General features: G+C 45.7%; 1 protein-coding gene across 1 annotated transcript; it reads left to right on the top strand.

The window, feature by feature from the left end:
* The first annotated feature begins 10,561 nt into the window (after positions 1-10,561).
* On the top strand, positions 10,562-11,937 carry LOC112269777. Its single transcript, XM_024456888.1, has 2 exons — positions 10,562-10,641; positions 10,773-11,937. Exons 1-2 carry the CDS (start codon positions 10,562-10,564, stop codon positions 11,935-11,937), a joined length of 1,245 nt encoding a protein of 414 aa, XP_024312656.1.
* The last annotated feature ends 1,686 nt before the right edge of the window (positions 11,938-13,623 follow it).

Below are 13,623 nucleotides of genomic sequence, written 5' to 3'. Positions count from 1 at the left end.
TGCTCCGGGACCTGGATCGCCGTCTTCTCCGTCGCCGGCTCCCACAGCTTCCCGTCCACCTCCGCGCAGCCGCCGCCGCGGAGGCCGTGCCCGAACATCGCCATTGCCGAGAGGAGCGCTCGCGCGCGGGGGCCCGCCGCGCAGGCAGCGGGATCCGCCGCTGCACGGGAGGAAGAGCAAGCGCCGCGGGCCGCGGAATCAGAGGGGGTTGAGCAAGGAAAAAATTTATACTATACGGAACAGTACTCCTCCCTCGATCGCTTTCAAACAGAAAAGAAAAGAAAAAAGCACATACACGGAAAAAAATTCAATTCAATTTCTTTTCCCCTCCCCTTTAATTTCCTCTCTGCCGCGGCAGCAAAACTTACACTGACTCCGGGGGACTCGGCTGTGGACTCCTGTAGTTGCTTCCTCTCTTCCCTTCCAGGTGGGTCTGGCTTCGAGATCTGCTGTTGAAGGCAGAAGAAGAGAATGGAGAAGAGAGAGTGCTGCTGTGTGCTTTGTGGCCCCTGAGGCCTTGGCACGGGCCCCTTTATATAGGGAGGGTGTCTGACTGACTACCCTTGGCAGCCAGCAGCCAGCAGCCAAGACCCTCTCGTGTGGCTTATCTCTTTGATAAGGATTTATTTGTTGGGCTTTATGTGTCATTAAATGGTGCCAAGATATGGGGCGCCAAAACCAGGGGCATGATATCATGGAATTAATGCTGGGTCATGTATATCTTGGAAATGGATTCCATCTTAGGGATGCCCAGTTAATATGGAGGGGTATGTGTGTGTGCATTGCTAGTGTTGTGTGATATTCAAAAGATATGCTAGTTAATTTTTGTTGGGGGGTAACAATGTCGTCATCACGTTGTGAATGTTTACACGCGTGGATCTTTTTTTTGTGTATTGTAAGATATGCAAATGATTATGTGACAGAAGATATATTCAAGTGGTTGGGGGTGTAAAAGGTTGCTTTGTTAGTTCCTTGGCGAACGGCTTAGCTTGGCGATTTCTTCGGGGCAAGGAACTAAAGTGCATTCAAAGGGTGGCGGGAACGTGCATGCAGTACGTAGCTAAACGTGACGTTACGATAAAGTTGACGGGGATCTTTTTGTCGTTACTCTGGTTGCACTAGTAGATTGAGCGACAAAAGGTGGCGGAAAGGTGTAATTATTGAGTGTGGCGTTCGGATAAAGTTGACGAGATCTTATTGTCGTCACTAGAGTTGCACGTACTAGTAGATTGAGCGGCAAAAGGCGGCGAAAATGTATAATTATTCAGCGTGACGTTACGGAAAAAGTCCACCAGATTGAATTGTCATTATTCGGGTTGTAATAGTGGATTGGGCGACAAAAGGCAACATAAGCAGTATAATTATTAAGCGTGACGTTACTGAAAAGTCAAGCAGATCGTATTGTCGTTACTCGGTTGCACTAGTGGATTGAGCGAGAAAAGGTAGAGTAATGGTATAATGATTAAGCGTGACGTTGCGGATAAGTCCATCGGATCTATGGGTACTTGGGTTGCATTACTGGACTGGTCGGCAAAAGCGGATCTTATTGTCGTTACTAGGGTTGCATGAGTGGATTGGACCACAAATGAAGTGGGAAGTTCTAATTATTAAGCGTGCACGGTATGAGTCTGTTGGACCTCTTATGGCATTACTAGTGTGGAAGTAGTCCAGATGACCGCGACAAACACCTGAAGCTGGTTGGTAGAAGATCTAGCACGACTTTTCCAATTTGTCTGACATCATTGATTTGGATATGGATAAGATGTAATACGTTGCGGCAATATCTAGGGGTTTCTTTCACGACTAATAAAGTGTTACGTATCTAATGCCATTGCGTACTAGGCACACCTCTGCTTTTATCGGTTTCTACATGTGTATGTACTAATTCAGTTCATTTGAAAAGTGTCACCACTGTAAGGTTAAATGCCTATATCATGGTAAGAACTACTACATGAAGATAAATTTCAAATATGCCCCTACAAAGCTCAAGGGTCACAATGCACATCACAATGATGATGAACATTGACACATCTCTCTCTCAAGTCGTCCTAGGACATGACATCGATGCTCCAAATATGGTATGATCGAATTGGAGGTTGGATAAGGTGTGATCTACCAAAGTTGGCCACTTCTATACTATCACAGACAAATGTGGTATGTATATGCTCTACAAAAACCAAGTTTGAATATATACAATTCCTTCATGCTCCAAATATTGTATTAGCTAGAGGTAGAAGAATGATGGGTGATGAACCTCTTGTTTACTGTAATTGCCAATCAAATTTGGGAAGACCGGTTCTAAATGAGCATAGTTATGCTCTAGCTTTAGGTGCAGATAAAAAGATGGGAGGGGAGTAAAAGTGGTGTGGCTGACATAGACTCACCAAGGGAAAGTAAGTCAAAACCACATCGATCATAGTTGTTTAAATGCTTACTTCAAACGAGTATAAATATCAATGTGGTTCTCTTTTTTGTTTATCAAAGAACAAGTTGCATTTGGACTTGAAACTTTTGAAACCGATGCGTCATAGAGTAACCTATTCATTTGCTACAATTTTAAAATGTTTATTTGGTACAGTTGAGCTAAGTTTATTGAGAAAACTAGGACAAATTCATGCCTAGTCGTGGCGGGCTGCGCTGTCTTTGGGCCACACATACGTAACATATGGAATCGGAACATCAATCTTCATTGCCCGGGCATGTGGCCCAGTAACACCGCCCTGCACTGTCACACAGAAAGAGGAGTTTCATGAATATTGTCCCTTTCCGAGAGGGGGGGGGGGGGGGAGGGGTGAGTATAGGTGTATAGCATCACCTTGCACATTACTTTCTAAAAGGCAAGGCCTTGTCTTTTTAGATGAACAAGGGTCCCATATGTATCATTCCCGTATCAATCTTTTTACATGAAGCGGGGACGAAGAAAGTGCAGTTGAGATTCTATAAACGTGTGTCCGCCCTGTGGTGGGCTGAGCTGTTAAAGCCTCTTATTCCAAAGGATGTTATGAAGCTTCATCCGGGAAAAAAAAGTTACTGGTGTGTTATGTACGTATGCCACACAAGCTAATGATGGGAAATTCCTTACAATATTTAATCTATTACTACAAAGATACACAATCCTTCTTTGTATTCTTGTGTGGGGAAAAAATATGGAACAAAGAGGGAAAAAATGAAATTACTAACAGTAGGTGTACTAAGGCAAGCATTTATTTAGTGCCATACATTTAAAACCTAAAGCCTCCTTCATTTGGAAACCAAATCTCGAATATCATTTAATTCCTTGTTATGTAGATCACAATCAAATCCAGGGAAGAAATAATACTGGATACATTTGAGAAATATTCAAAATCTAAAAAAATAATCCAAGATTGACTTAGTAATTGCTCCAATGATTTGTTGGGCCTGCTTGTATCTCTCTGTTTTTATGGGATAGATATGAACCTAGCTAGAAATCTAAAATATTCAAAAATATAAAAATCTTTCTAATACACCGCATCTTTTTTTTCCATGGTCATTTGAGTCATTTCCTGGGACTGAAGCACCACATAGAGTCTGCACCCTAAAATGTCAGAGAGGCCACTCCCTCTTCAACCTCTTCAACAGAAGGAGGTCCTGCAAAACAGCAAAACATAATACGCATGTGCAACCAAAATCGGTGCAGTCCCCAGCCCGATCAAGAAAAAAGATATGGAGGTGCAGTCCAAAAAATACAACAAAATGCGCACCAACACAAATTACACAGTAGTATATGCAAGACAAAAAAAAAGATATATAGGTGCCTCCACGGTCCACGCACGCCACATTTTTTTTCTCTTTGTTCTGGAAAAATGTCTACGTACGTGGTCACAACCTTTCTTTTCTTCGATAATGACGTGGGCAAAGCTAATGGATATAGTGATAGAGAGGTGCTTCCCTGATTATATTATTTAATCCGTCTCTTTCCCAGGTGTCACATCGATCTATCCAATGGGCTTGTGCACGGCGCCGGCCACAAGATCGGTCAGGACAGGCAGTACAACTTGAGTGTTCGTCCTCGTACGTGGTGACACTTACTGACAGTGGCTCAGAAAATCCAGTACTTTCTTCCTTTTTTCAGGATTGTACATGAGGACCTGCGTCTCCTGGCGAGATCCGGATGTCAGATGGATTTGGGATTTTAATTTAGGGCGAATATATTTATGCAACTTCAAATTGATCTGTAAATTTTGTTTCCTATATGTCTCCGTGTTGAGATATATATGAGCAGTCCTTAGATAATATATATAATCTCACGGAATACGTCAGATCGTACAGATAGATGTATCCCGTTGAGATATAGATACATCTATCAATCTGACGCAATACATCACGGATATATCACACTGAATCATCTGATCCTCCATCCTCTATATCCTGATAACAATGAGACGACTGCTGCAGCCCTGGCTAGGGCCAAGCCACTGGCTTCTACGAGACATCACCTTTTTTCGGGATCAAAATGTGCACGCATACCCACTGCACTCTAACTGAAGAGTTTAATGCATCGAACCAGTTCAACAAAAGATTAAGCTAATAGAAAAAATTATATTTTTTTGACAAACTTGAGACATCGTTACGCTAACGTTGCATTGGTAAAATGGTCGTGGAATAAACTAGCACACGGTCGATCGATACCTCAAGTACAGCCGTCCTTTTTCTTGGTCAGGCCAGGAACTTACGCGAGAGCTGCAGGCATGCAATGCATGCCTGCCGTTGCACCCAGGTAAATTAACTGGCATGCATGAATTCAACTGCCATGCACCGTACGTCCGGCCGGCCGGCGGCGAAAAGATCAGTCGCTTTGATTTGATTACCCGTTGCAAACGTGAGTATATAACAAGTAAATCCGTGGGCCGTCGCTTTCATGACCCCAAATATAGCGCAGCTAGCAGTACTGCCGCGCGATCTGGTGTTAGTCGCTTTCGACGTACATGACACGGAAAGAGGAATGTACCATGGTAAAAGGTCTACGAACACAATGTAATTTCCGTTTTTTTCTCCTACCTTTTCTTTCAAATTAAATTACATTATATTAATATTTTTTGAAGGTTCTGGAAAACACTCTGCTGAAAGTGGTCCGTCCGTCTGAGATGGAGAGCAGCTGGCTCCACAATGACAATGAATTAATTAGCTAGCTCATTTCTGAAACTGTTTCCATATACTTCGCATCCATCCAAAGTTTTTTTTTCGGAACCAGTCAAATGAAGTATTCAAATTAAGGCACTACACTAATTAGCACTAATTCACTGCCAGCTATGTACTGCACTGCTGGCCAGCCAACAGCCGTTTCTCTGAACTCTGGTTGACGTAGAAACGTATATACCGCGCCTTTTCTCCTGCTGAACTTGTGTGTGTTTGCTGCGACGAGAAAAGTTCAGGATTTGGCGAAAGTTCTGCCCGGTCTTGGGACGTTTTGCTTGCTTGCATGCATCGGTTTGGGCGAAAAATTAGAACCGGATGATCATAATATGGCGCTGAATATACTGAACTAACTGAAGTCTTTCTCCTTGCTTCGGGGATGGATGATCGATCTGATGCAGCCTTTTACTATTGCACAGTAGAGTTGGTAGTAACTGAAAGTTTTCTTTAAGTTCCAATTGATTTTCACCAGCTTTAGAGCATGTGCAATGTTGGTCAAAACCCATAGCTAAGAAGGGGCCAAGTTTATTTGGAACCGAGTCCAGCCATTGCAGTGAGTCTAGCTAAGAAAAATTTCTAAGACCCGGCTCAAGTTCTTGCGCCGACTCCAAGTGAGCGTTGACAATCGTGGGCTCCACGCTGTTCGCTCTTCTACCGTCTTTCTCCTCCTTTTCCTCTCAACCCACGCCGCCACCCCACCCCTGATGGCGTCCTCCGCCTCGCCCGCCCCCTTGGGTCCGTCCACGACGGGCGCCTTCAGACCGCACTCCGCGATGCTAGGAGAAGACCGAGACGAGAGGCCGGGACGAGGAGGCGAGGCAGACGGCGACGCTTGACTGCCGGGAGGAGTTGGGCAAGAAGGCCAAGACGTCCTCACCAGCAGCGCCTCGGGCGCGTCGACGCCAAACGGCGGCCGCCCTCCAGAGCGACGCCAGACGAAGCAGAGAATCCCAGTTGTCGATGGGCCAACTTGGCGGCGGAATAGACGAGCAGTAGTCCAACGGTAGCGGGGCGGCTGCGGGCACGAGAAAAGGTGGCGGGCTGCTACTCGTAAGATACAGGAGTAGGATGCCAAGGCTGGGGGACGGGGAGAAGATTCGCCATCTCCGGGCCGCTGGAGAAGTACAGGTGGTGGTTGCCTGGTTGGAGCCTTGGGGAATCTCGAGAGGAAGACGAGACTGAATAGTTGGGGAAAGTGACGGAGAGTTAAAAAATTATAACAGTGGGTTCCACAAGGAGTGGCTAAGAAAGATGCCCATTGCAACACAATTCGTTTCTTTGGACCCCGTTCTAGCAATTTTCTTAAACTTGCTCATTGCTCTTAGATCCTCGAAGTAGGTGTCACGTGGCAATTCTCAGGGTCGCAGTAACATCCATGGGTGCTAGCTGCGATGCCAGTGCCGCGCGCGCGGAGCCTGCCCCGGGGTGGATGCGTTGTTAATTAATTTCTTCACGGAAGCTTCTAGTATTGCACAGCTAAGTAACTGAATTTTTTTTCCCTAAAGAATAATAATATTGGTAACTCCTATGAAATATTTACACACTTAGAAGTTAACTACGGAGTATTATTTTTATTAACGTAACTCCTATTGATTCCTCTATATATTGGCAAACTTTCTGAACATTTTAGTAGGAACCGAAGCCAAGATGAACCAATATGTCTACACTGTTGGAAGCTCGATATGATCATTTTGACTGTAAGTTGTAATTTTTGTTTCCAGAAGCGTTTCGTAAATCCAAAGCTTTTCTCTGTAGGGGAACCGTCCCGTCCCGTAAATTATTTGCATGAACCGGTCAATGCATGTATCCAAAGAATCATTACTTAGTACTAATTCACTGCACTGCACCCATCTGCATGGCGACTTGTCGGGTACTACTCCTAGTTCAGAGTCTGGCGAGAGTTCAGCCGGGTGGTCTTGGGACGTTTTGCTTGCATATGCTTCGGTTTAGGCGAAAAACTGGAAACTGATCGGAGAGCCGCGCCCAGTTTACTTCTTGCATGCGGTTACCTGTGATTTAATAATCAGTGGAAGGCCAGGAAGCTAGCAGCATCGGCGCATGATGCGCTGGAGCTGGCAAGGTGACAGAGTACTATCGCCACTGCTCCGCGCTCGGGGTCCCGGTCATCGTAACTGAAATTTTTCTCTGTCAATTTTTTTTCTTAAGTTTGAATTCATCTACATCACCTTTTTCTTAGAGAGATCCAGTTCCATCACCTTTTTTTAGAGAGATCCATTTCCATCACCTTTAGATCCACTAATATGGCCCTTCTCTCTTAAGTCTCGAAGGATCCAACCAAATATTATAAAACTTGAGATGCATGGTTGACTGATGAGATCAAAGAGGTTTCCAGACGACAACGACAGTGAAATTACCAAATGGGCATGTCTATTTCTCGGTCGACTTAGAAATAGTTATTTATTTTTCAGTCGACGATCATAACCATCCAATTAAAATTTTCTCATAATTTATACATAACATGAATCTTGCACGAATCTCAGTGATTGAATCAGATAATTGTTAGTATCGACTTAGAAATAATTATTTCTTAGTCACCTTAAAAATAGCAAAACCGTTATGAAAATATAGTACTCCATAATAAGTGTGACTAAAGCTTCGATACTTATTATGAACCGGACAGAGTATGAAAGTTCATGTCTACACTGTTAGAAGCTCTTCTTATCTTAGTCCGGAACTCTCGATGATTGATCTCATTGTGTTGTTTCGCAAACCGATAGAAACTGAGTCTGCTGGGTCTATCGGTCCACTTTGCCCCTCTGCGTAATTAAGGCCCGTTGGTCTTCATTGTTTGGGCCAGTGAACCCGAGCGGGTGTCCTCAGCCCATTATCCCCACACAAATGTCCAGTACTATGCGGCCCACGGCGTCCTCGACCAGCTCTGCATGCATGCATGCATGCGGTCACGCCTTTCGATCAAGTGCCTGCCTGCATGCAATACAACACGTAATAAAGCTCCAACCATGCATGCATGTGTCGGCAATAAACTGCATGTATGCATGCAGCTAAGCAGCGTACGTGCTGCGCACTGCTCGTGTTAGCGCAGCTAAGCTAGCTAGTGTGTAGTGTCCCATGCATTGACAGAAACGAAAACACACATATGTTGCTCACTTGCTCCACTGCTCCATTCAGTCGATTTGGGAGGCGCTCTAGGATCCTTTAAACTGGATATAAACCGAGGTATGCCAGTTTTCGACCTATATATGCAGGAATCTTTGTCCAGACAAGGTTTGATTGTCGATCGAGATCTCATTGCAGTGCTTTGGAAGTTGGAACTTATGTTTTGCTTTGGTAAACTCACAACACCGATTATCGGCATATCCTGCATTATTTCTATCTTTGAGGACTAGGGAAGTGGGGAGTCATGTTGACCATCTTGTACAGTCCGTGTGATTAATCTTCTCCTTTCTGTGTATTCCTGCCACCACCAATTAGTGCAAATTTGAACTAAAACAACGACAACAATTTAGCTAGGATTGGAGGAAGTAATAAAATTGGCGCAGTCTGTCCTTAATTAAGGTACGTACTCCGTAGTTCGCTTAAAAAAACTGTCATATATCCTAGCTAGTCATCATTAGTGATCTAGTCGCCAGTGAATATTTTGCACAGCAGATGAAAAAAAAAACAATCAATGGGTACCTGCTTGGTTCCATACTAAGATCATTATAGTATGTTCGCAATTTTTTTTCTTTTACTAAATTAATAAGCCCGAAGATAGGTCACCACATCAAAATCGGCGCAATACTTCTTCGGCTGCTTCGGAAGAATGGCATGAGTTATTTATACGTAGGTTACATATGACTGTATCATCCTTGATGTCGTTATTGAGCTAGTCGCCAAATGAGTAATTTTGTGCCTCGGAAACAGGGACGGATATAGGCCTAGGGCAAGGGGAGCTTTACGTACCCGACCATGCTTAGCTAAATTACTACTCCGTGATAAGAAATGCGATAATAATTTTTCAAATTTATGAATTTATAAAGGCGTAGCCATAGGCTTCTGGTATGTAATTATGTTTTCCACCTGTCATGTTGAAACTATAGCTTATATTTAGCCCTAGGCTTGCAAAGATCCTAGCTCCCGACACTGCTCGGAAAGACAATTAATGAGTACCTGTTCGACTCATATACTAATTAAGTTTATAACATGCCATAATTTTTTTCTAACTAAGCTCTAAGGTCGCCAGGTCAGTAAAGGCGGCGCAACACTGCTACTTTGGAAGCACCACTTATCGTTATTAATGTATAGATTACAATGATTCTTATCATATCCTAGTAGTCGCAATATCATTGTACACGCCGTTAATGAGTCCCTACTGAGTAATATTTGTGCCCTACAAAGAAACTAATCTTCGGTACCTTAATTTCTTTGTTCACGAATAGAAGTATATGCCACATTTGCCGACAATTTGCTAAACTAAGCCTAAGGTTAAGTAATGAAAAATAAACACCAAACTTGCTTACTCGGGAGCATGACCTGACATTTTAATACATTTTAATGTTTAAATCAATGCAACCCGGCCTATCGTCATCCTAGTCACCAACAATATCATCCTAGACTTTGGTAATTAATTACTCGTCGGTGAGTAATTTTTGTGCCTCGGAACACTAAGGTTTTACCATGTTTGCCATATATATATAGTCGTCGAGACAATATATCATCCTAGCTGATCATCATTCATCATTAACGATCCAGTCACCAGTGAATATTTTGCGCCCCAAAAAGACAACCATTGTGTGCCTGTTTGGTTCACATACTAAGGTTATAGTATCTTCACCAATTTTGGTCCTTCTGCTAAATTAAGCCTGAGGTTAGGTCATCAAAATTGACGCAACAATACTTTGGCTGCTTTGGCGCCGGCAGCCTTGTCCTGTTCCAATTGTTTTCAAACGTGACAGCGTTCGTTTTAGGGCGTTAACGAGAGATGACTCAGATGAGGTACGTAGCGGGCTGAGGCTCCCCTAAAAAAAAGGTACGTAGCAGGCTCATTTCACGTTCCGGCCATTATCCAGCTATCTAGGATGATGGGCCTGCAAGGCAGGATTAACGGCCCAAGAATTTTTCAAGGCGCGCGCGGAGGAATTGAACTTGGCGCGCAGAATGGAGATAGCCGGATAACCACAAAGATCCAACGGTCGACTCCATCCGCTGGCTGACGCGGCCCTGCATTTCCTTCCTTCCATTTTACCTCCGGCCATTAAACCCTACCTAGCTTAGCGCGAAGAGATATATCAGCCCGTGTTTCCTTCTTCTTTAGCTCCGGCCAACTCCTATATAAGCAGCACCGCTATAGCTCAACACCCCACACCGAGCAACAACCATTCTAGCCCTAGCACAAATCCTCTGCCCCATTCAAGAGCGCCGCCACCACCCCTCGCAAGCTCCATCCATGGCAGCCAACCTTCTCCGCCGCCCCCAGTCCGCCGCCGCCGTTCCGCCGCCCATCCCCGGCAACCCCGCCTCCGGCTGGTAAGAATTAACCTCATACTCCTATGTGATATACTCCTATGTTAATTTGATCTCTTCAATTTCATACTGGAATGCATGCATGAAGACAAACTAGCTAAGCTAATCCCGTGTGTGTCTAACATATGTAATAGGAGGAAATGGGCAGAATTGGACAAGTCCTACGTGCAGCGGATCGCGGAGCACGCGCTCTCCAACGACGTAGCAGACTACGTCCACATCCGGGCGACCTGCAATCCATGGCGGAAGAACACGGAGGATCCCAAGCTCTCCTCCATCCTTGACCCGCGCTTCCACCCACGGAAATGGATCGTGCTCCCGGCCGACGACCGCGCCGGAGACGACAATGAAGCCCGGCGCCGCATGGTCAACATCTCCAACGGCGCCAAGTACGTCGTCCAACTCCCTTCCATCTCCGGCCACGCCATCGCCGCGAGCTCCAGCGGCGCCCCCGGCGGCATCATGGTCCTAATCAACGACTGCACGGCCGCCATTCGTCTCCTGAACCCGATCACGGGCCAGACCGCGGATCTCCCTTCCGTGGAGCCCGTGATGAGCCGGACCAGGACGGGGCGTCTGGACAGGGGATTCCATGAGCTCTGCAAAGTTACCGGGGCCGGGTTTGTCGGAGACCACACTGTGGTGCTCCACTTGGGGCGTGACGACCGCCTCGTGGCCGCCCGGCTCTACGGCGGCCACTGGGAGATGGTCAGCAGAGGCACCGTGCTGTGCTCGGCCTTCTCCTTGAATGGCACGGTGTACTTCGCCGACACGGACGGGCTCATGTTCGTGGACCTCGACAAGCCTTCGATGCGGAGGCTGCGGCGCGCCGCGGCGTGGCCGGAGATAGACACGGAGACCGTCGTGCACATGGCGGACGACGGTGCCGGCCGCCTGCTGGTCATCATCAACAGGCTCTACTTCAAAAAAGAAGCACGCCGGGAGGATGATAGATATTACACGGTGGAGTTCGAGGTGTTCCGGCTGGATCCCGAAGCCAGGGAGCTCGTGCCGGTGAGGAACATCGGCAAGCGTGCATTGTTCGTCGGGAACTACTGCGGCGCGCTGGTCGTGCCGGCGTCGGCGTCGGCTCCGGGTACCATCGTGCACAACAGTATCTACTTCCAGCACAATGGTCACCCTAGGTTCTTTGTGCGGCGTCTGTCGCCCAGGAACAATAATAGCCAGGTCATCGAAGCTCCCAAGGGTAGCTTCCTCGATGATATCACCTCCTATGTCAAGTGGAGCGGGCGCAAGACCATGGTGGCGCCGGCAGCCAGCATCTATGGTCGAGTCTAGCTAGTAGTTCCATGCTTACAATTCTCAGGTTTTAAGAATATCGACTTAGTTTGCTTATTGATTTTATTTCCAAAGAGATTGATTATTTTGTATCTCAGTTTGTTTGAGACTTAGCATGCCGTTTTAATGTTTAACACTTTATTTTCTTAATGTTATCAGTTTGTTTAAGAATTTTGGGAGGTTTTGATCATGTATCAGTTTGTTTAAGAATTTAGAGTTTGATCACTCAAGTTGATTTTATTTTATGTTTACTGGTACTGTATTGTTTGCATCATTCTCAATCTCGATTGCCAAGGACTATGAGTTTCAGCATAGCATGCAGATCTGTGTGTATGACATTTTCGGATTATGGAATGTCTTCACTATGGATTTCACACACACACACACACAACAAAAAAAAAACTCTTCATGGCTCAGTTCTCGTCCTAATTTTTTTCTGTTCTTACGGCAACCAAGGAAACCACATTGGTCAGACGATCCTTCATCAAACTCTGTCTCCCCCCTGCCAGCAGGATCGGCCTGGGCTTCTCGTCCATTTTTCAACCGTCTGTAAATTTCATAGCTCGCGTACGCATCAAGGGATAGTGGCTTCTTCTCCCAAGTATTGTGAAACCAATAATCCACGCCATCCTTCATGCGCGAGTACCATGGGTCCGTCTATCACATGGTATGCGATGTCACAGAAAGAATCATTCTTCTTCTTCTTGCTGTTGGGCACTTTGTAAATTTTCTGGATATCAATGTGAATATGTGATTCCCCGACCTGCAGCTGACAATTGACGGGCAAGCTTCTCCGTGTCCTGGGTGATGCCCACGCCGGCAAACCCAATACTTTCGTCGAGGAGGAAATGACGAAACTGTCGTGATACCATGTCGGCATGGCATACTTGATACACTAGACAGTACGTTCCTACGCATAGCTGGATGACTGCGGCCTTCTGCTTCAGGTGCTCCGGGAGACTCTTCTCTTTGCCCTTTGGCTTTGCCCTGGTGAACTCGACGTCTAGCCGGACGATCCGGTGCGGCGCCTCGTCCAACAACTCGTAGAATCTATCGATACATTCGTCCACGATTCTTGCCTTTGAGGTGTACCTCACGGTGAGATCGACACCGTCGTGGGCAGGGATGTGTGTAGTCGGCCACGTCGTCGTTGTGTGCGTGTAGTGCCGTGTCCTGAACCTGTAGCCAGTCCTGTAGTATGTAGTCAGCTTGTCACGGAGAGAGCTAGCACAGTTTAAGGCGCTAGCCAGGATGGAGTCGATAGACCGTTGGCTCGATCGGAAAGCGAGTGCGCGCTATTCCAAATAAGAAAGGAACATGGTGTCGGAATAATCTTGTATCCGAGTTGGCATATGTGTACGTGATCAACTATATGAGTCGATCGGGTACGTGTGCTAGTAGTAGTACGTACGTTGTGTTTGAGTTAGTTTTAATTTGTTCCTGATCGTGTCCGAGTCAGTTTAGTATACGGACTAGATAAGATAGTTGTTACACGGGTAAGCCCGGCTTGTAATAACGTGAGAAGATTTTTGCTTGAAAAGAAAAAGGAGAAGCATGACAAGTGTCTTTGACCAAGCAAAAAAGAAATAGAGTCAAATACACTGGATGTTCTAATTTTTTTTAAGGTGACAAGTTAGTCCTTGTTATTTGAAAATGCGTCGTTTAGATCATAATTATTTCGTAAGT

Source organism: Brachypodium distachyon, chromosome 1, assembly GCF_000005505.3.
Source record: "Brachypodium distachyon strain Bd21 chromosome 1, Brachypodium_distachyon_v3.0, whole genome shotgun sequence".
NCBI lineage: Eukaryota > Viridiplantae > Streptophyta > Magnoliopsida > Poales > Poaceae > Brachypodium > Brachypodium distachyon.
Note: the sequence above shows the minus strand (reverse complement) of the source record. Positions and strands in the feature narration are given on the sequence as shown.